General features: G+C 44.7%; 1 protein-coding gene across 1 annotated transcript in view; it reads left to right on the top strand.

The window, feature by feature from the left end:
- MARK3 (microtubule affinity regulating kinase 3) overlaps positions 1-24,280 on the top strand; it is a gene marked incomplete in the record, with an annotated part of 2,430,063 nt that overhangs the window by 2,236,144 nt on the left and 169,639 nt on the right. The window contains 1 exon segment of the mRNA XM_044074521.1: positions 8,311-8,571. Coding sequence (XP_043930456.1) covers positions 8,311-8,571 — 261 coding nt within the window.

The raw sequence follows: 24,280 nt of genomic DNA, 5'->3' as shown, positions 1-24,280 counted from the left end.
AAATTACTTGCTTTGGGTACAGTCCAACAAAGCTTGTCAGAGGCATACTTTTGTTTCCACCCCCAATAGCCAGAAGTGACCACTGACCTCTCCCATTTGGGGGGGCAGGGCATTTCTTCGGACTGATGGTCCAAGGCATGCATGTCCCAGAAGAGGCCAATCTGCACATCAGTGTCCTGGAGATGAGGGTAGTCCTAATGTTGCAGGACGTTTTCTTCTCAGGACAGTTGCTGTCCAGACAGGCAACACGTCAGTGGCTTGGTACATCAAAAAGGGGGAGCCCAGTTCTACTCCCTTTGTTGAAGCAATGAGGGTGTGGCAGTGGGTGATCTCCAAGTGCATTCTTTTGGCAATGCACGTCTCATAGGAAATCCAGTGTACTAGCTGAAAAACTAAGCGGGTCTATTCATATTTTACATGAGTGGTCTCAGTCATTTAGTGGCAGAGAGGATTTTCCACTTATGGGGGTCAACTTTGCTGTGATCTGTTTGCCTCACCCCACAAGTGCAGCAGGTTTTTAGCCCTGATCCTAGGGAGTCACTGATAGATGTTTGTCCCACCAGTCTACTTTACGCTTATCCCCACCATACCTTTAATCTCTAAATTTCTTCAGAAAGCACTTCAGTTGAAAAGCAAGGTTATCCTCATTGCCCCTTTTTGGCCACAAGTGTGGTTTCCCTTCCTTTAGTCATCTTTTGTGTCCACCTTGGACACTGGACCACAGTCCAGATCTGATATCTCAACCCACAAGAATGGTACATCTGGACAGTGCAGGAGCCAAATTAACCACATGGTTTCTCCAGTTGCTTTAGTAGTTAGACAGCCAAGGCTTTCCTCCCTGGTCAGCCAGATATTACTGTCATCCCAAAAAGCCTCCAAAAGAAAGATTTACAAGAGTAAATGGAAGACTTTTTCCTATTGTCCTCATCAAACAAATTTGGATCCCTTTAATGCTAAGGAGCTAGGTTTTCTACCACCAAAGTTCAGTTAGCTGACATCTCAAATTATCATACTAGGGACAAAACTTCTCTGGCTTCATCCAAATTATGTAAAGATTTCCTTTAAAGTATCTTTTTGCTTAGGCCTCCAGTTAAAGGCCCTACTCCACCTTGGGATCTAACACTTTTATTGGAAAGTTGAACTTCTGGGCTCCTTTTGTGCCACTGGCCAAATCAAACCTCAAGTTTCTTTCTTGGAAAGCTGCCTTTCTAGTGACTATTACCTCAACAAGATGACTGAACTCCAAGCACTCTCCTTAAAATGTCCTCATCTGATTTTCCATAAAGATAGGGTTACTTACAAGCCAATCCTTCTTTCCTGCTCAAAGTAGCCTCTGAGGCAGACATCAACCAGGCCATCAATTTACCTGTGCTCTTTCTCAACTTCAACAGGGATAGATATGTTCTTCATATTTTAGCTGTACATAGACAGCTCTGTTTTTATCTCCATAGAACAAAAGACTTCAGAAAAAGAAATATGTTTCTTTTGCCTCCCAAGTTGTATTAGCAAAGTGGTTAACAGATTGCATATCGTTTGTCTACAGTCATAGGTATTTCCTTGCCAGACCTCCTATTGCTCATTCCACTAGATCCATCTTTACTTCTGCGTTTTGGTCGAGAGCTGTATTGATGACATTTGTGGTGTAGCCACTTGGTCCAATCCTTGTACCTCTGTTGCTCATTACAAATTGGATTTGATTTCCAGAAACAGAGCTGCCTTTGGTTGTATGGTACTCATAGGTTCATAGATTAATACTAGGCAAACTGCCCTTGTGGGCCATTTTAAGCCTAGCCATGTACCCATTGTGAGAATAAAACCGTGCACCTTGTGTTTGTAAGGCAAACACCTTGACTGTTATGCCAACCTCCCACTTAAAATTGTTCCGAATGGGACTGGACTGATGACAGTAGGATGCAGCTTCTTTGACTACATGGACAGAGACAGTAGATGACTGCAATGAGATTAAAACCCCTAGCTAACCAGTTACACAAACTAGAGAACTCAGTACTTAACACAGGCACCACAGCACAACTCTCTAATATCCTTCCACGAGACCCACCCACATTCATGTAGCTGGGGCCTCTGTCCCATCAGTTGAGGAATTAATGAAATTGACATCAGATGTAAAAGTTATGTACTCACTATAACTGTGTGTTTGTGTTGTCCATTTTCATTCGTCTTCAACTTACCTTCCTCCTTCCCTCTTCTCTTTTCCTGTAGACATGACTTGATAGCGAATAAGGAACCTCTGTTCCAGGTTTGAGCCCCTTTCTTTCCTGTTGGCCTTTTTGTATCGGCCTGTAATTAGCTGTTTTGTTACCTCACAGCAAGAGGTTCTCCCGTTCGATTCTCTGCTGGGCTTGGGAGTGCCTTCTTTGTGGAGTCTGCATGTCCTCCCCGCGGTTGGGTAGCGTACGAAAGACATGCGTGCATAAATGGGCGTGCCTTCGTTGAAGGTTGAGTGTCGAGCTGGCACCTCGGCATTTCGTAAAAATCTACTGCCAATCATTAGCGGACCGGAGTTCAGCTGTGGCAACCCCTTACCGGGAAAATCCGAAAGACAAACCACAACAACAACTTTAGGCTATCAAACTTGATCTGAGATATTGCATGGTTCTGGGGCATTGTGGATAATGGGACATTGTGGATAATGGGAGGAGCTTGAGAGTCGCACTGGGTTCTGTGAGTTAATTTAACTTGTGCATGATCTGTTTCATGCATTGTGGTTTCTTAATGTCATTTACTGTGTCTTTGCCATTGTGACCTGGGTCATGGCTGAAAATGGTCCCCAGACCAGCTTGTTTATTCTGTTAACAAATGTAAAATAAATGTTACAGTATGCTTTTTTGTATGTTTTTATTTGAATTAGCACTCGCTATTTGCCTGTGGTGCATTTTCCCTCTGGGTGCTCAGGCTTGTAGAACTGGTGTGTGCATTGTCACTGGATTTATTTAGGAGTCAGTTGCCACTTTTCGCAGGTGTGAAATCAGGGTTAGCTTTCACAATGAAAGGAACAGGTTAAGAAAACTGCATGGTAAAAAGAGGAGATCAAATGATGGAAGAACCCAAATGTTTGCTTTTATTTGTCCTCTCCTTGAAGGTCTACTGTTATGGTGAGTATCTTGTTTGTATTTCCTTAGAAAAAGTTGGACTTACTGCCCACTGAAATTTTTTGGTATTCGGTAGGGAAATGGTTAAATTATTAGTACAGTTAGGGAGCAAAATCTGTTTTTTTTAAGTATGAGAAATATTTTGTGGATTTCCTTTCTTAAGGGGTGGTGCATCTTGACTCCTGCCTCATGATGAATGACCCTCAGTGGCACATTGTGGTAGAAAGTACAAGTAGGACTTTATGTTTTCAGGTTTGCAGTTGTATATATGGAACTGGGAAAAGTTTGGATGGACCATTGTGTGCCTGGTGCCCGTACAGAATTATTTGCTGCTGCCTAAACTTTAATCCTTGACAGATTATCAGAATGAAGTTCTGCTTGCCACTGTTCCTTAAACTACATGCAGTCAAGACTGATGAACCTTGCTGCGTTTCCAACACAAATGTTTATAACTTGCCCCTGAGGTTTGACTGCAGGTAGTTGTTAGTTGGGTGGTGCAAGGGTTTCTGGGGGCTGTTATAACCTTGGTCCTTATCGTTCCATTTTGTGTGTTCTTCAGTGGACTCCAGCTGTTCAGTGGTCAGTTCTTCAACATCCACTGTTCTCACTGATAAATTTCTCCTGGGTTTGCAGAAATTGCCTGCTTTAGTGGGTACAGTCCCATGAAGTTTGTTAGGGTCATACATTTGTGTTTCCTCCCCCAATAGCCACAGTAAACCACAGATACCTCCTAGTTGGGGATCAGGGGCATTTCTTGGGAAGGACTGTCCAAGGCACGTAGTTCCCAGAAGAGACTAGTCTGCACATCAGTGTCCTGGAGATGAGGGCAGTCCTCTTAGTGTTGCAAGGCTTTCTTCCTCTGGGGACAGTTGCTATCCAAACGGTGAACTTGTCAGTGGCTTGGTACGTCAATGAACAGGGGGTATCCATTCTACCCCCTTTGTCAAGAAACAGTGTGAGAATGGCAGTAGGCAATCTTCTCCAAAGTGTACTAATAATTTAGGCTTGACTGCAGGTCATTCTGTTAACTGGGTGGTGCAAGGTGTTTACTTGCCTCTATGTAAAACTGTTCACTTGGAGTCTTTTTATTCCATTAGTTTCTAATGGACAAATATTAATAGGGGGTCATTCATGAACAGCTGTGACAATACCATTACTTACAGTCAGACTGATAATGAAGATGGTTTTAGTGAAGTATAAAAGAATGTGTGGCTTGTGCATTCTTGGTATAAAAATACCCAAGGGGAAAAATATGAGAGACATATCCTAACATTTGAAAAGGTATGTTTGTGCCAAAGCCATGTAATCTGGTAGACCAGTTGTTGGGAACCACTATACCCATTAGCACAAATCGATAAGGTTCTAAAAGTGGCATAACTGATGTTTCCTAATGGTGTTTGTAATGCATTTTCCTCAATTTTATCTGTTACTGCCCGGCTGTGTGGTGCAGAGTGATGGAGCCTTGACAGAGATACAGGCAACCTAGGTTTGATTAGCAGGCCCCAGCACTGGAGGAACCAGGCAGCAAATGGGAAGGAGAAGGGGTGTGGTCCACTTGAATTTCTTGGGGGTGAGTTGCTTGCCTCCAGAGGCACACTGGATAGTTGTGATTTCCCTGGAGGAGACCGGGAAAAACCAACCCCAGTGCTTCAGGGGAAGGGTGGATCTGTATGGAGGGGTTGCTCCTTGTAGGAGAGAAGAAACATACTTCACAGACAGCTGTTGCATGACCGACGCCACCCCCGTGCTGTCACTAGAGTTTGTGCAGGAATGTCAGAGCTACATAAAGAAAAAAATCATGAGCCACCCCAGTTGGCTTCCTGAATGATGGAACCCTCTTATCTGGTGATGTGGAATAAGTGAGCAAATTGGCTGGGAGAGGGCTGGTTAACAGGAAGTGGGGTGAAATAAGCCAAAAAATGTATATCCATTTCTAGGGTGCAGAATAAAACATCTGAAATATGAAGGTTAAATTCAGAGAGGAAAGACCATTTTTCTCTGTCTCAAGTCATGAAAAAAATTTAGTATGTGAAGCAAATAAACTTATGGCCTTTTCTTTTTTTAAAATCTTATTGTGAACTAAGTTAATTGTACTCTTCAATCCCATCCGTCTCCTTTTTGCAGTAACTAACATACCAAAACTTGTCAGCCACCAGGTAGCCTCTGGTTCACACTTCCCTTCCGTGGGGAAATTGTCATATACTGTAGAACTACTCAGTGTCCATATAGGTTCATACTAGGCTATCTGCCCAAGGGCATTTTTAAGCCTAGCCAGAGTTTTGTGGCTTTCGCCACCCCTTTAGTTTGGAGGATACTATGCCCATTATTTTGCTGTGCCTCTGTCAAGCAGTGACACTGAGATAATCCCTGGGGTATATCTGCGATCTCCCATCCATTGGTCAAGATTTCTCTTGAGCAAAGCCAGCGAGGTGCTCTGCCTCACATGTACCGGGATTTTGGTCCACAGCATAGGGAGTCTCTGGGTGATGAATCTGTCCCTCCAGCACGTCCTATTAATAACCGTGTCAAGGTTTAAGTCTCCCGCCCTTGTAGTTCTGAGGGATCTAGATTTTTGAGGTGAAGCATGTTCATCAATTCTGGGTTGGACATGGCCTTGTATGTCAGGCACAGGTCACCTCTGAGCAGACTGTGGCGACTGAGTAGAGCTGAAGTTCCTTCAGTCGGGCAGCATAGGACATATTTTTGAGACCCTTTATCCTTTTGGTGAGGAACTTTTGGGGCCTTTCCAGTTGCTGCAGGTGTCGTGTCAGATACATTCCGAATGGGGCATTGTACTCGATCATTGGCCTGATGAGTGATGAGTACAGGGGGACGATGACTTCCCTTGATCTAGATGTGAATCCCTTCATGATCAGGTGGGCAATGTAGAAGGTCTTCCTAACTACTTTGGCAACGTGAGTATCAAATGAAAGGTTACTGTCAACCTGGGTACCCAGATCCCTGATAACCTCTTCTGTGCTTAGTGGGTTGCCGCCTATATGGTAGCTAGGGGTAACCTTGTTTTTCCCTGAAGGGTATGACTATGCATTTTTTGGCGTTTAACTTTAGGCCATGGTTCTGGCACCAGTATTCCGTTTCTATAAGACCCTTCTGAAGGATATCTGTGTCAGATGTGTTCTCAACTATGGCGCCCAGTTTGCAGTCATCTGCAAATTGTCAGCCATAATCCTCCTGTGTTTGCTTGTACTTCTGAAAAGTAGATGCCGAACAGGAGAGGGCCCAGGACTGAGCCCTGTGGGACACCACTTGTGACAGGCTTTTGAGTCTGACATGGCGCCAGCAACTCTGACCCTGTGGGTTCTGTCACTTAGCCAATTTGCAACCCATCTTGTGACGTATGGGTTTACATTTAAGCTGATGAGTTTTTCAATGATACCTGAGTGGGGTATTGTGTTGAAAGCCTTTGCCAGGTCGAGGTAGGCTGTGTGCACTGCATTTCCCTCATCAATGGCCTTGGTGACTGTTTCGAAAAAGTCCACCAGGTTTAAAAGGCATGATCTGCCCTTGACAAAGCCAAACTGGGTCGGATCCAAAGTCTGCAAGTCTCCTATGTCTTTATTTATGAGTTCCATTATGATCCTCTCCATAGCTTTGCAGATCAAGCTTGTCAAGCTGATGGGACGGTAATTTCCCGGGTCGGTGGAGGCACCTCCTTTGTGAAGTGGGACCACAGTTGCCATACGCCACTCCTTAGGCACGTATCCTGAGGTGAGGCTAAGATTAAACAGCTGCCCTAACTGCGGGTTTAATTCCTCATTGAGTTTGTGGAGCACACATCCGGGGACACCATCTGGTCCCATGGATGCTGTGTTTTTTGCCTTGGAGAGAGCAGTTCTCACCTGAGAGTTAGAGATGTTTGGGGGGCTATAATTCTCTGATATAGATATCTCACCTTTTGGGGGGGAGGGGAGAAGTTTGCACTGAACCTGTCAGCCAGTATGTTGGCAATGTCTGTAGGTTCAGTAATTTTTACATCATTTTGAACTAATTCTGAGCATATCTGGGAGTTTCCTCCCAGGTTTCTAACGTAGCTAAAGAAGGCCTTATGATTGTCCTTTGAGTCCTTAGCGACTTTTCTCTCAAAATTTGCCTTGGATGATTTTATGAGAGATCTTAGTTTTTTACTTATAATGATCAAGGGTGTTTTCCCTTTTAAGGAGTTTGCTTATGTGGCTGGAACTGCTGTAGAGGATGTCTGTTTATACCATTTGTCATTTATATTTTGTTGTTTTCTGGAGTAGGTTATATACGCATTTACACAGAAGTTAGGCCATGTTCCCACTTTTTTGGTCGGAGGTTAGTATGTTAAGCTTGTGTTTGTATTTTTTGGTTTGAGATGTTTTTAAAAATGTGGTACAGGCAGTGTTTATTTTTTTATAGTTCTAGTATTGTGAACCTTTTTGCAAGTGGTAATTATTTTTTTCATTTATTGATTCACAAATTGAAATGTAGTATGGCTTACTTTGGGTTTCTGCTAATCACCCTAAATTTAAAACATTACTTAAAACTCCTGTTGTCCACCACGGTAGTAAAACTTGATAATAAAATCAAAACTTTAATAAAAAAACGAATATAACATGAAACAAGCAGTCCTCAGTCTTCCGATAAGCGCTTTCGGCAAATATGCCTTCCTCAGATCGTAAAAAAGGACTGTTCAGCTTTTGTATTTATAAGGCTTCACAACCATTCATCTGTGACACGTCCTTGTTGCAAACCAAAAGGAGGCCAGCTAGCAAAGAGGTATAATTTCCTTCATTATAATTAAAGGCGCAGTACTTCTTTTTACTATGAGATGACATAGTAAAAAAAAGTACTGCGCCTTTAATTATAATGAAGAAAATTATACTACTTTGCTAGCTGGCCTCCTTTTGGTTTGCAACAAGGGCATGTCACAGATGAATGGCTGTGATGCCTTATAAATACAAAAGCTGAACAGTCCTTTTTTATGATCTGAGGAAGGCATATTTGCCGATGCGCTTATCGGAAGACTGAGGACTGCTTGTTTTATGTTGTATTCTTTTTTATTGAAGTTTTGATTTTATTAAGTTTTACTGCCGTGGTGGACAACAAGAGTTTTAAGTAGTGTTTGCCTTTTTTTTTTTTTTTTTTTTTCCTCGTTGTCCTTTACAGTGTAAGAGTTTTTTACCTAAATTTAAAACATGCTTTTTTTTTCTTCCAGCACTGCACCTAGTCAAAGAACTCCTGTAGCTTCAACTCAGAGTATCAGCAGTGCCACCACACCTGACCGCATGCGCTTTCCTAGAGGAACTGCAAATCGAAACACTTTTCATGGTGGCCACCTTAGAGAGCGACGTACTGCTACATATAATGGACCACCTGCTTCTCCTAGTTTATCTCATGATGCAGCACCACTATCTCAAACACGGACTAGAGGCTCTTCAAATCTCTTTTCAAAGCTGACTTCTAAACTAACAAGAAGGTAAGTGTTCTGGTTTTGATTTGCACCTACTGAAACATAGTATTTAATAATAATTAAAAAAAAAAAAAAAAACGGGAGTTAAAACATTTTAAGTGTGGCAAAGCCATAAGAGCTGATGTCATTTTCATTCGTTTCTCAACTGTTGGGTCCCTTCCAACCTCTGATCCAGCTCAGCTGCTTTCACTAGATTCACAGATCCAACTCTGGAGCTCCTCTTACCCATAATGCCTCACTAACCTAACACCCCTCAGATCTCCTTTGCCACCATATCTCTTGGACACAGATCTCCATATCTTAAGCTTTTGGGTGATTTTTCAGTATTCTAAGGTTGTAAGTTTTCTCCTCTAAAATTACATATACCTTTCTTTTAACACTCTACTGTCTGATCAGTTTTTCCGGTTCTCCCTGTCAGGCAGATGTTCTTCGTGTTTCACTGTTGCAGTCATTGCATTTGGGTTATCTGCTTACAGTAGCTCTCAGTCTGCCTGATTAACAAAGTCTTGGGACCTGCATCAGTTGCTGTCCCTTCTTCCATGACGTCAGGTCATCGGGTATAAAACGTGCAGCCGACGCCATTACACCAATCTTTCTTGCTGTGCGGTGCCCAAAGCAGAAGCAGTTCGCAAGTGCCAGTTGTCTGACTTCTGAAATTTTCATTTTTGAGTTTCAGAACCAAAGTCTTCAACTAAAACTAAGTATCCAATTGTGGAAACTTTTTCTCGCTCCTTACCGATGTCAGTAAAACTTAATAATTGCATTACTTGTGGAAAGCAAATACCTCACAAAGATTTTCATTCGTACTGTATTCCTTGCCTAGGCCCTGACCATGACGTACCTTGCTGTCGGTTTTGTGCCATCAGTGCACTATCCGTTGTCGGTATATTTTTCCCCTCTAAATATTTCGGTCCTTGGTTCAATTATCCAGAAAAGTAGTCAGCCATCCGACTGCCGGTATTCCAAAAAAAACACGAAGATAAAGACAGAGACAGGTGGCCTAGGTCCAAAGCTGCCAACGACTCTTCTCCTAAGCCAGTTTGCCGGTACTCAGTGAGGTGCTTTCGCAGCCCCTGATACTGGCTACTTCTGATTCGCAGGCCTCTACTGAGACCCATTCGGAGTCCGGTATGCCGCGAGATGCTTCAACTGTGGAACCTCCGGATGTCTCTACCTTGGATGGGTCCGGAGCCACTGTGCAGGCACCGGCTTCTGAGGGTGTATTCAGGCCTACGGACTTGCATGTTAAACCACCTCCTTCTTCACTTAGGCCTAAACCTCAAACCATGGCTAAAAAAACGACGCCCAGGCCGCATGCTCATGCCTCTATGCCTAAAAAAACAAATGATAACAATGGCTGTAGGTCTTACAACTCTAATCACGGGAAGCCAACCACCCCCTTCTAAGAGATGTAGGACTGAAGTTGTTTATGAATCATCTGACTACGATTCTGATTTTCCTGATTCTTCTGATGATCTGGATTTACCCTTATCTACTTATGAGGATTCTGGTGCAGAGGACTTTATTGCCTCTGCTTCCCTTCCAGGGGATTTTTCTTTTGGTGAAACCTTGCATACTCTAAGGGAGCATTTCCACTGGGAAAGCCAGGAGTTTTCAGATTCAAAAAAAAGGCTTAGGGATTTCTTACTCCTGCCTCAGTATAGGCCTTTAGCTATACCTCCTGTACTAGACATTGTTGATGATGCCTTTTCGGAATCTAGTTTTCTTTGCCTCCTACTCCCAGAAAACCTGACTGGTATTACAGGGTTCCTGATTCACACAAGTTCCTTTTTAAAAATCCTATTGCGGATCCAAAGACTATTTCACAGGGACCCAAGAGCATTAAGGCTTCTACTGCTAAAAACCCTACCCCTTCTGATAGAGACTCCGGGGCGCTGGATAGATGGAGTAAGAAGGTTTACACTTTTGCAACCTTGGCCATTAGGGCTTTAAACTGCCAATCTCATATGTTAAAGTATCAACAACATGTTATTGGACTGCTTAAACAGAAAATTATGTTGATTCCTGACTGTGCTGAAAACAAAATATTACAGGATTTAATGCATTCTGCTGAACAGGTTGGAAAACATACTTTGCTATGTGGATTTGATTCATTAGAGGCCTCTTGCAGGGTTTCTGTTACTGGGTCTGTGCTCAGAAGGCATGCTTTGCTTAAGGAGCAGTCTTTGCCTGATCATGTTAAAGCTAAACTGTTGGATGTTCCCTTAAATCAGGACTGCCTGTTTGGCAACAAAGCTGAGGAAGTTCTTAAAAAGATGGAAGATAAAGCTAAAGCTATGCAAACTGTTAGATTTCTTACAAGTTCAGCCTCCAAGATTTAGTAGGCATTGGCCCTCTAAGAACTGGTCCTTTCCAGCCCCTTCCAGGTCTTCTCAATCCAAACCCAGACACAGCAGAAAGCCCATGTTTCAGTCCCAGGGGACGCACAAGACTAAGTAGTGGGGGGTTTCCTCATCCATAGGTTCATAGGTTAGTACTAGGCTACCTGTCCTTTCAGGCCATTTTAAGCCTAGCCAGTTACCCCATGTGAGAATCAAACCCTGCACCTTGTGTCTGTAAGGTAAACACCTTAACCATTAGGCCAATCTCCCACCCCCAAATCTGGGAGTAGTAAGACTCCCATAGAAAACTGTCTCAATGACTTGCTTTTAAAACTTCCTGCCACCAAAACAAGGGACTATCATTCACACTACCCCCTGCCACCCAAACCTTAACAGACGCATCAGGCTATGCATGGGGGGCTCACCTGGCAGGGAAGTGCATTCAGAGCAAATTCACCTGGCAGGGAAGTGCATTCAGGGCAAATGGAAACCAAGTCAAATGCACCTGCACATAAATCAAAAAGAAATGGTAGCTGTACAGAATGCTCTGACAGCCTTCAAGGACCACATTCTTCCAGGACAACTATTGGTAAAGATGGACAACACCACTGTCATGTGGTACATAAACAAGCAGGGGGGTACACATTCTTAACCCTCTGCAGACTAGCCATGGTGTTGTGGAACACAACCTTGAGCTACAAGTGAATCTACAAGCTTAATTCCTGCCAGGAAAACTAAATACACTGGCAGATGGATTAAGCAGAAACCTCATGGACCCACACAAGTGGAAATTGAAACCAAGGATTTTCAAAATGTTGACAAGCAAATGGGGGAGCCCAGATATAGACCTGTTTGCCTCCCCCCAGAACAATCAGTTGGACAAATTTTGCACAAGGATTCCCCACAAGCTAGCTTGGAAAGTGGGTGCTCCGTCCTTCAGCTTGAAAAACCTGTCAGTTTATGCCTTTCCTCCTCTGCCTCCGCTCTCCAAAGTACTAGTAAAGATCAAACAGGACAAGCCAAGGACGATTTTAATTGCACCAGACTGGCCACGCCAACACTGGTACCCTCTCTTGCACAGTGTGTCATGCTTGGCCCCATGGCACCTGCCTCGGACTCCTTCCCTGTTGTCTTAGCAGGAGAACCAGATTCTGCACCCTCGGCTGCAAACCCTGAACATAGCAGCCTGGCAAATTGCCTAATCTCTCCTTTACCATCCCTCAGTAAATCAGTGATGGATATCATTTTAGAAGCAAGGAGGCGGCCTAGTACTAGAAAATCTTATGCTGCAAAATGGAAAAGATTCTGTGCCTGGAGCCAATCTCAAGGGATGAGCGCAGCAGCGCCCAATTTACCTCCGATTCTACAATACTTGACTGAGATGCTTCATAAGGGCTTCTCCTTTTTCTTCCATCAAAATTCATACCTCAGCCATTTCAGCTCATTATAACACAGAGCCTCCCCTCTTCTCTCACCCACTGCTCAAGCAGTTCCTTAGAGGGGCCAAAAGTTTAAGGCCACCCAGGAGAGCTCCAACTCCAGCCTGGGACCTTAACTTTGTCTTGGAAAAACTCTCTCTTCCTCCTTTCGAGCCAGCTGCTACCGCAGATTTAAATTTCCTATCATGGAATTCAGCTTTCCTTTTAGCAATCACTTCAGCAAGATAGGTATCTGAATTACAGGCCCTTATGGCAGTGGAGCCTTTCATCATCTTTCATGCGGACAGGGTGTCCCTCAGAACCAATTCCTCCTTCATGCCCAAGGTGGTATCCAGTGTGGCTTTTAATCAGTCCATTAATTTGCCAACCTTCCTTCCTAATCCACAGAACAAAGGGGAATGAATACTGCACTCCTTAGATGTGCACAGACAACTTAAATTCTACTTGGACAGGACTCAAAGGAAATGTGAACAACTGCTGGTGGCATTTGCTGCAGGAACAGAGGGGAAAGCTATTTCAAAGCAAACCATTTCAAAATGGATAGGCAACTGCATTCATTTCTGCTATAAGCACCATGGAAAACCTATCCTACAGGACATCAGACCCCATTCAACCAGGGCTGCATCTACCGCTACAGCCTTCCTCAGAGGTGTCCCTACCATGGACATCCTAGAAGCTGCTACCTGGAGTACTGTACATACTTTCACCAAGCATTATCATTTGTCAATTTTCCGTAAATCCAGAGCTGGCTTTGCCACTGCAGTCTTGCAGGGCCTTATAGCTGGTCCTAATTCTATTTAAATTCCTCCTCCCAACCTTAGCTTTGGGAATCTGCCCAAATATAATGATTCTAACAGTGAAACACTAAGAACATAGTACAGCTGTGTACACTTACCATAAATGTAGATGTTCGAGTGTATTCACTGTTGCAGTCCTGGTTACCCTCCCTCCAGCCTCCTTTCTTCTTTTGGCTGTATCTCTTCTTTCCCTTACTATGCTCAAAAGCTTTGTGGTGTATTTGCTTTTTTGTTGGAGGTATATCCTTGTATTTATAGATTTAATTGCTTCCCATTAGGGGGGCACTTGACACCCGGGGCAAGAAAAACTCATGTAATTGCGTCGGCTGCATGTTTTATACCCCTGACGTCATGGAAGAAGGGACAGCAACTGACGCAGGACCCAAGACTTTGTTAATCAGGCCAACTGAGGGCTACTGCAAGCAGATAACCCAAATGTAATGACTGCAACAGTGAATACACTTGAACATTTACATTTATGGTAAGTGTACACAACTGTACTTTCTTTTCCTACCTTTTTATTATTTGGCTGTTCTGCAATGTACCAGCGTTGGTACTTTTGCTCCTTAAACGTAATCTTTTCTTTCATATCCTCTAGAGGATATTTCTTGGTACCATTGTTGGTATGTTCAGTTGTGTAGTTAAAAAAATGTTGCTATTGCTAAATTGTAAACTCCTTCTCTTTTCTCTATATACTTAACATGGCAGATAAAACCTACTGGTTTTAAAAATGCACTTCCTGTGGGCATAAGATTCCCAGTTCTGATGCCGCAAAGAATGTCTACTGTTTGGGCTCTGTCCATTTAGAAATGGATTGCACAATTTGTGCTGGTTTCAATTCCAGGGCTGTTAGTGACTAGAAAAATAAGCTAGTGTTGAAAGGCCTTCTTCCCTCCTTTTCCTTTTCTCTGTCTAATGGGGCTTTAAACCCCCCTCCATGAGGTCTGAAAAGGGGAAGCCTGAATTGGCCCCAAATGATAAGGATCCCCCTAAGAAGAGGTCTCCAGACTGTTCTGTCACATTGGCTCCGTACTTTGAGCCTCCTGCAAAAATCTCAAAGTAGGATCCAATACCCTCTGATGTCACTTCATCAAAGTCTAAACTTCATCAGATCTGGTCACCACTGTTCTCGCCAGAGCTAATCTGTCCTCTGCTCCACTCACCCTTTCTCTAGTAAACTCTGAGGAGGCACTCCAGGCCACCATCTACCAGTGCATCTCTCTGGTCCTCTAGGGGCTTGTCTGAAGCAGTAGTGGATAGTAGGATGAAGTTCCTCAGTACTCCGCTCCAGATGGGGTAATCACAGCTCTGGCTCCCATTGTACCTGTGAGTCTGCCTTCCACTTGTCCCATAATCATATCACCTTTGATCTGTGGTTCTGGAGCCGTTGAATCAGAGATCCTTGAGGGTGTCCTTGCTTGATCAGAGGATGGGTTGTTCTTCGACTCCAACGATGTTCCTGAGTTATCCAGCCCAGATGTTTTTGGCGCAGGAGGATTCTGGGAGCTGAAGCATCAGTGCCAGCTCCAGGGGCTGTCGGGGGTAGACTCTGAAGTTATTGAAGCCATTCTTGCCCCTAGGTGCTTTGGCCCTGGACAGCTCTGGTCCGACTCCCTCTTCGAGACTGGGATTTGGGAGAGTTCAGTGCTCATCAGCACATGAGTTTTTGGCTCTGGTGCTACCAGCTTCTGCTAGACCCTCCTCCTTTGGGGTAGTGGAGAGGTCTTGCTCTTGCCTAGAGCAAGTACATCTTTGCACACCCCTTTAGATCCTATTTCTGTTCCATTGTCAGGTATGAGTTCTGCGCACCTCACCTCATCTCTATCCCACTGAGACAGCCTGCCTGAACAAACCTCCAGTCAGTCCCTTGGGAATCCTTTATCACTTCTGATACCTCACCAGACTGTCCCAATGGTGAGGCTCCTCAGAGGAGGACGTGTAAAAGGAGACACTTGGATTCCCCTCTGGAATCTGTCACTGACTTCGATGAGGGGAAGGGTCCACCAGATCTGCACCCACGTACGTCTACTTTGTAGAAATATTTGGAACTTGTAAAGCAAAAAAGGGGGATGCTGTTCCTACCCCCTTCCCAGGAGGAGTCTGTTCCTGGAGGCCTTCATGTCTGGCCTTGCTACTTCTTGGGTGACTCCTCTTGCTGATGAGCTAATAGATCTTGTCTCATGCCATGCATGGAAGGAGAGCCAGGTACTGTTGACCAATTCCCAAGCTACTGGATAGATTTTAGGCCTCCTCCAAAAGGCAAAACACATTGGAGCAAGGGGGTCCTAGTAGATACCATGGATGTTCTTCGTGTTTCACTGTTGCAGTCATCACATTTGAGGTATCTGCTTGCAGGTAGCCCTCAGCCGGCCTTAATAACAGAGTCTTGGGATTTCTGCATCAGAAGCTGTCGCTTCTTCCATGGTGTCAGTTCATCAGGGGTATAAAACATGCAGCAGACGCCATTACATCAGTCTTTCTTGCAGTGCAGTGCCCGAAGTAGAAGCAGTTCGCAAGTGCCGGTCGGCCGACTCCTGAAATTTTCATTTTCGAGTTTCAGACCTGAAGTCTTTTAAAAGATAAGTACCCCATTGGGGAAACTTTTTTCTTGCTCTAACCAATGTCAGAAAAAATTAATAATTGTCTTGCCTGTGGAAAGCAAATACCCCAGAAATTTTCATTCTTACTGCGTTACCTGTTTAGGTTCAGACCATGACGTCCCTCATTGTCTGTTTTGTGCCTTGTTCAATGCCCAAACTGTTAGTCATCGGGCTATTTTTGTAGCTAAATACTTTCGCTCTCTGTCTCCGTACTCTGAAATGGGTTCGTTTAGCCATCCGACTACCGATCTTCTGAAAAAACGTAAGGATAGAGACAGAGACAGACCGCATAGGTCCAAAACTGCTGACAATGCTTCTGTTAAGCTAGTTGCCAGTCCTCCGGTACTCAGGCGCTTTCGCAGCCCCTGATACCCGCTTATACAGATTTGCAGGCCTCTACTGAGACCCATTTGGAGTCTGGTATGTCGCAAGATGCTTCGACTATGGATCCTGTGGATGTCTCTGCCTTGGATGGGTCTGGAGCCGCTGTGCAGGCACTGGCTTCTGAGGGTGTATTCAGGCCTTCCAATTTTCATTTAAACCGACAACTTCGTTTCAAGCCAAAAATACCGAATTCCTCAGGCCTAAGGTTCGCACTACGCCTAGGAAACCAGTGACCAAAGCGCATTCTCAGGCCCACATGCCGCAAAAACAAATGATTAGAATGGCTGAAGACCTTATTACTTTAATTAGAGAAAGCCAGCCTTCCCCCTTTAAGAGACCTAGAACTGATTTTCCTTCTGATTCTTCTGATCAGGAATCTGATATTTGTGTTCCTTCTGACTACCAGGACACTTACCCTTATCTACCTGTGAGGATTCTGATGCAGGGGATTCCATTCCCTCTGCTTCCCCTCCAGAAGATTTTTCTTGTGGTGAAACCTTGCATATCCTTAGGGAGCATTTTCACTAGTAAAGCCAGGACTATTCTCAGTCCAAAAAGAGACTCAGGGAATTTTTAAACCTGCCTCAACACAGGCCTGTAGCTATGCCTCCTGTTTTTGAGATTGTAGATGATGATGTCTTGGAATTCAGCCTTACCCTGGATACTTTGCTTCCAGCTCCCAGGAAACCTGACAGGTACTATAGAGTACCTGACTCTCTCAAATTTCTTTTCAAGAATCCTACTGCGGTTCCAGAGACCATTTCCCAAGGACCTAAAGGCATTAAGGTTACTACTGCCAAAAATCTTACCCATTCTGACAGGGATTCTAGGGCTTTAGGCAGATGGGGTAAGAAGGTATACATCTCTGCTACTCTGGGCGTTAGGGCTTTAAATTGCTAGTTTCATATGTTAAAGTATCAGCAGCATATTATGGGGCTAATTAAACAGAAAATGATGTTGATTCCTGACTCTGCAGAACACAAAGATTAACAAGAGTTAATGCATTCTGCTGACCAAGTTGGTAAACATACTTTACAGTGTGGTTTTGATTCTTTAGAAGCATCTTACAGGGCTGCTGTCACTGGGTTCGTACTTAGAAGGCATGCTTGGCATAAGGAACAAAACCTGCCAGATCATGTAAAAGCAAAATTACTGGATGCACCTTTAAACCAAGAGCGCCTATTTGGCAGTAACGCAGAAGTCCTCAAAAGGGATGGAGGAACAAGCTAAATCTATGCAGACTGTTAGATTTCCTACAAGTACAGCCACCTAGATTCATTAGGCATTGGCCTTCAAAGGACTGGTCCTTTCCAGTCCCTTCCAGGCCTTCTCAGTGCAAACCCAGGGGCAGCAGACCACCAAGACTTCAGTCTCAGTTATGCACAGATGTAAGCAGTGGGGTGCTCCCACATCCAAAGCAGGGAATAGTAAGCCACCCCCCCATGGTAAAATTGCACAATGACTTATCCTTAACTCCTCCAAGCCTTGCTCAACTGCTTGCACCTTTAGGTGGAAAGCTTGCCCTGCATGCAAAAAACTGGGAATACATTAACAAAGGTTCCAGAGAGCACCCCAGCACTACTGGGCTACAACTCATACCACACGTTCCGGCCACAGAACACGGACAGAAACACAAAAGGGGGGGGGTGTATCCATATTCCTCAATGATACCTACACCTCCAGGTTAGTGGCGCGCAGCATGATACCTCTGAGATCATCCATGTGCAACTAACATCAGGCAAATCTGCAATGCAAATTGTGGCCTGCTACAGATCACCCTCCATGACCCAGGACCACCACTCCACCTTTCTGGAGACACTGGAAAACATGAAGGTCCTACCAAACACCCTGATATTGGGTGATTTCAATTACCCTACCATTCACTGGGAAAACTACTAGAGTACAAATTCCCAGGCCCAGTGCTTCCTGGAATTCATCAACTCAAATGCCCTGGATCAGCTGGTAAACTCCCCTACCAGAGGTGAAAACATATTGGACCTGGTCATCACCAACATGGGTGACTGGATGTCCTTCAAGGATGCATCTGTAGTCCTAACAAATGGGTTGTTCTGTCGTCAGGCAGCCCTTCGGTCGGCCGGATTCCAAAGTCTGGGTCTGGCCTCGGCTGATGTCGCACTTCACCCGACGTCATAGCTGCAGTTCGGGTATAAAGGTATCAGCCGACGCCATTTTCCTCAGTCTTTCTTGCCGCGTGGTGCCCGAAGCAGAAGCTGTTCGCAAGTGCCGGTCGGTCAGAACCAGAGATTACTACTACCGAAGACTTCTAAAAAGCTAAGTACCCCGTTGGGGACTCTTTCTTGCCTCAGCCGATGTCAGAAAAAGTGAATAACTGTTTAACTTGTGGGAAACAAATACCTCATAAAGATTTCCACTCTTACTGCCTACCTTGTTTAGGCCCAGACCACGACGTAGCAGCTTGTCTAGCCTGTGCTTCTTTCAACCGACGGACACTTAGACGTCGGTCGGAATTTGCTGAGGAGTTTTTCGGCTCCGCTTTTGCTTACAATATGCCGTCGGAAACTCCGACTTCGCAATTAACTAAAAAGCACAAGGAAAAGGACCGACACTCGCGGTCCGCGGTTTCGGCCGAAACCGCGGTTAAGTCAACCGCGAGTGTCTCGGTTTCGGCTGAAACCGAGTCCATGGTTCTTCGGCCGAAAGCTTGCCTCCTACCGAGGCCTCATCCAGCATGGCTGAATTTGCTACTGAAATCCCACCTGCTCTTGCAGGTTCACAGGATTTATCTGATACTATTCCTTTAGATATATCTACTCCTGCACGTGGAGCTGCTAGGCCCCCTGCATCCATGTCGATTAAGGCTTTTGCCAGGGCTAAAGCAGCAAAATCTACCAAGACTGTGCCTGCTAAGACCCCCTCTCACAGGCCTAGCTCTAGTTCTCAAATGCTTAGTCTAGCAGAGGATCTCATTTCTTTGATCCGGGGATCCCAACCTCACCCTGACAGGGCCTCTCACCCACCTCCAGAGAAGAGGCCTAGAGCAGAGCCCCCTGAGCCAGTTTCTTCAGATTATTCCTCTGATGATTCAGATAATACAAACCCTCCAGAGGGCCCTTATTCTCCTTATGAGGACTCTGATGCAGAAGACTCCATTCCTTCTGCCTCTCCGCCTGAGGAATTCTCTTTTGGGGAAACCTTGCATGCTATGAGGGAACAATTTCAATGGCAGGGCCAGGATTTTTCAGACTCTAGGAAAAGGCTTAGGACCTTTTTGCATTTGCCACAACATAGGCCTTTAGCCATTCCTCCAGTACTTACTGTTGTGGATGATGCATTTAATGATGCTTGTATTGCTCTTGATTCTCTTCCTCCGGCCCCTGCTAAGTCCGACAGGTACTACAGGGTTCCAGACTCACACTATCATTTGTATAAGGCTCCTTTTGCAGATCCTGAAACTATCTCCTAGGGACCCAAGGCTGTAGCAGCTACCTCTGCCAAAAACCCCCTCCCCTCTGAAAGGGAATCTAGGGCCTTAGAGAGATGGGGTAAAAAAGTTTATACTTGTGCTACTCTTTCGGCTAGGGCCTTAAACTGCCAATTCCACATGATTCAGTATCAGGAATTTATGTTAGATCAGTTAACTAAAAAACTGTCCTCGTCTGAACCATTAGACAAAAAATCTGTTCAGGAAATGGTACATAACATTCAGCAGGTCAGTAATCATTCCTTACAAATGCGGCTATGATGCACTGGAGGCTTCCTTTAGATCAGCTATGACTGGTACAGTGATCAGAAGGCATGCATGGTTAAAAGAGCAGTCCTTACCAGACCATGTTAAATCAAAGCTCCTAGACGCTCCCATGGATAAGCTCAATTTGTTTGGCTCCCCTGCACAGCAGGTGCTGAAGAAGGTGGAAGAGAAAGCAAAATCTGTCCAGACAGTCAAGGATTTCTTACAGGTCCAGCCTCCAAGGTTTAGTAGGAACTGGCCTTCCAAGAATTGGTCTTTTCCAGACACCTCCAGAGCTCAAAGAGGCAGGAATAGGCGCCCAAGAGGCAGGGGTCAATCCAGAGGTGCCTACAGGGGACGTCAGTGGCAGCCTAACAACCAGCGAAGTACTGCCACAGATCCAGCCACCACCACTTCCACAGGACAATCACAGTGACTTGGCTCTGACACCGCCTACCAGGGAACAACTAGAAGCACCCCTAGGCGGAAAGCTAGCCTTATTTTCAGTAAACTGGCATCACATCACAGGAGACAAATGGATTTTACAGACAATAGACCAAGGTTACAGGTTTCACTTCCATACTCTACCAAGGAAGAGAGGAATGCCAAACCTACCTCCAAATCAAAAGACAAAAGCTCTAGAACAAATACACCACTTACTAAGGATGAGAGCTATAGAAAGGGTACCGTCTATGGAACAAGGGCAAGGATTTTACTCCAGACTTTTCCTGGTGCCAAGAAAAGAAAACCAATGGAGACCTATTCTCGACCTGTCCGCTCTAAACACATACCTCATTGTTCCAAAATTCAAAATGCTGACCCTACAGCAGCTTCTTCCCATACTGGGCAAGGAGTCATGGCTGGTAACTCTAGATCTCAAGGAGGCATACCTGCACGTCCCCATACGACCAAATTGCAGAAGATACCTCAGATTTCTTGCAGGATCAGAGCATTATCAATTCTCAGCATTGACCTTTGGCTTATCTACTGCGCCCAGAGTATTCACGAAATGCCTGGCATCAGTAATTGCTCATTGCAGGCTTCAGGGAATTCAAATTTACCCCTACCTGGACGACTGCCTGTTACAAGCGGACAACAAAAACAAATTAGCAAAAGATTTGAAAAAGGTCATTCATCTACTGCAAGCCCTGGGATACACAGTCAATATAAAAAGTCAAGGCTGATACCATCCCAAAGGATAACTTTCTTGGGTGCAGAGCTGGACACATCAAATCAAATGGCATCCCTCACAGCAGAAAAACAGAAGCACCTTCCTCTCTATTTCATGGCATTAACAAAGCAGAACCAGCTAACAGCAAGGAAAGTCCTGCAAGCCCTGGGTTACATGGCATCCTGCATAATATTGATTCCACATGCCAGACTACATATGAGAAAGTTACAATGGTACCTAAGGAATTTATGGTCTCAGCACAAGCACAGCCTAGAAACCCAAATCCCAATAATTCCATGCCTGAAGCAAGAATTCCAATGGTGGGCTCAGGCCTGTCAATCGAACAAAGGACTGCCCTTCCACAGCACTCAACCAAGCCAGACTATCACAACGGACGCCTCAGACCTCGGTTGGGGGGCACACATGCTGGACAAGTGCATACAAGGCCTATGGACTCAAGACCAGCTGAACCTACACATAAATCAAAAGGAGATGCTGGCAGTAAAGCTGGCAATTCAGACATTCAGACCATTTCTTCGACAGGGTCAATTGCTGATAAGGACGGACAACACCACAGTTATGTGGTACATCAACAAACAGGGAGGCACATATTCATACCCTCTATGCCGGATGGCAATGGACCTCTGGAATGTGGCCCTGAGCTTCAACATTCAGTTACAGGCAATATTTGTACCAGGAAAAGAAAATATACTAGCAGACATCCTAAGCAGAACTACTACGGATGCCCACGAATGGATGCTGCATCCAGACATCTTCAAATCCATTACAGGGAAATGGGGACTACCAGAAATAGACTTATTCGCATCCCCACACAACCACCAATTGGAAAAATTCTGCACGAGGGCATACCACCCACTTGTTTGGAAGGTGGACTCCCTATCTTTCAGTTGGAAAAACCTGACAGCATATGCATTCCCACCTCTTCCTTTGATGCACAAGGTGCTATTGAAGATCAAAGAAGACCGTCCAAGGATCATCCTGATAGCTCCAGACTGGCCGAGGCAGCATTGGTACCCATTACTGAGGAGCATGTCTCGGGAACAAATATGGCCTCTGCCCCTAGTTCCCTTACTGTTAACACAGAACAACTTCAAAACCCTGCATCCAAACCTAAAAACGCTGCAGCTGGCTGCCTGGGACATTGCATAAGACAACATAACCCAGATTTATCTCAAAGGGTTAAAGACATTATCTTGGAGGCTCGCAGACCCTCAACAAGGAAAACTTATTCAGCAAAATGGAAAAGATATCTCATTTGGAGTGCAGCAAAAGGAGAAAATGTGTCACTGGTAAACATAGCTAACATCCTGGAATACTTGGCAGAGCTTCTTCACAATGGCCTGTCCTATTCTTCCATTAAGATTCATGCATCAGCTATTTCAGCAGAATACAACATGGACCCTCCAGTTTTCTCGCATCCTCTACTCAGGCAGTTTCTGAGAGGAATTAAAAATGTAAAATCACCAAGGAAGCCACCATTGCCCGCATGGGACTTGAACTTTGTGCTAGAAAAGTTGACACTCCCTCCTTTCGAGCCAGCAGCAACAGCAGAATTACAGTACTTATCATGGAAAACTGCTTTCCTGCTTGCAATCACTTCAGCAAGAAGGGTTTCTGAACTACAGGCATTAATGGCAGTACAGCCCTTCCTTATCTTCCATCAAGAGTGTCCATGAGAACTAATCCTACTTTTATGCCAAAGGTGGTCTCCAGGGTATCTTTAAACCAAGCTATCCACCTGCCTACATTCTTCCCCAACCCACAGAACAGGGGAGAAAGACTATTACATACCTTGGATGTACATAGGCAATTGCGCTACTACCTGGACAGGACCAAGAGCAATAGAAAAACTGACCAGCTACTGGTAGCATATGCAACAGGAATGGAAGGAAAAGCAATTTCAAAACAGACAATCTCTAAGTGGATAGGAAATTGCATTAGATTTTGTTACTCTTACCATGGAAAGACAACTCCAGAAAACATCGGACCTCACTCCACAAGGGCTACAGCCACTACTACAGCTTTTTTACGAGGAGTGGCTACCAAAGACATTTTAGAGGCTGCTACTTGGAGCTCCGTGCATACATTTGCCAAGCATTATAATCTACCCTTATACTCCAGATCCCGAGCAAGTTTTGCCACTGCTGTTTTGTAAGGGATCTTAACTACACCATAATCTTATTATTCCTCCTCCCCCAGTTTGGCTATGGTATTCTACCCATTTGTTAGGACTGCAGATGCATCCTTGAAGGACATAGTACAGTTTTGTACCTACCATAAATGTAGATGTCCGAGAGGTATGCATCTGCAGTCAGGATTACCCTCCCTCCTTCCCCTCTGTGGTACTCCTAGGGTATTGGCCCATCTTCTAGCTAGCTGGGGGAATCTGTTATGGTGTATTTGTTTGTATATATGTATATACATGTTTATTTTTATTTGCTCTCTGTTATTTGGAAACTTTTACATTTATCCAAATTTAGCCTTCCTAGAGGGCACCTGGCATCTGGGGCAAGAAACACTGAGGAAAATGGCGTCGGCTGATACCTTTATACCCGAAGAACTGCAGCTATGACGTCGGGTGAAGTGCGACATCAGCCGAGGCCAGACCCAGACTTTGGAATCCGGCCGACCGAAGGGCTGCCTGACGACAGGACAACCCATTTGTTAGGACTGCAGATGCATACCTCTCGGACATCTACATTTATGGTAGGTACAAAACTGTACTTTTTCCACACCGGAGGTCAACCCGTCACTGATTAGATCAGACCGTAAACTAATCACTCTGGATGTCCACACCCCACCACCATCCCTGACTAAGGAAACCACAGAAAAAAAATGTTTCTAAAGCAAACTTTTCTAAAGCGAACTTCACCTTACTTAAGACAGAGGTGGTAAGTTTCACAGCCTTCATGCTAAAGGATAGCGCTGCCCAAAATGCAGAAACCTTTACAAATGCACTCTGAGCACCTACAAGGATGCATGGATCATGCAATCCCTAGCAAAACCGAGACTCACTCCTCTAAGAGAAGGAAACCAGTTTGGTGGACCCCTGCAATAAACAGGCTGTACAATAGAAGGAGGAAACTAGTTCAGAAAAAAAGCAATTCCCAAGAAGGAAAGACATCCCTGATCAGTATCGGTAAGAAACTAAGGTCCCTCATGAAATCATCAAAGGCTAACTTCGAAAGAAAAATAGCCAAGGATTCAAAAGATAACCACAAAGCCTTCTTTAGCTATGTTAAGAATCTAAGT

Source organism: Protopterus annectens, chromosome 6.part0 (genome assembly GCF_019279795.1).
Source record: "Protopterus annectens isolate FY-2018-M chromosome 6.part0, PAN1.0, whole genome shotgun sequence".
NCBI classification, from domain to species: Eukaryota; Metazoa; Chordata; order Ceratodontiformes; family Protopteridae; genus Protopterus; species Protopterus annectens.
Note: the sequence above shows the minus strand (reverse complement) of the source record. Positions and strands in the feature narration are given on the sequence as shown.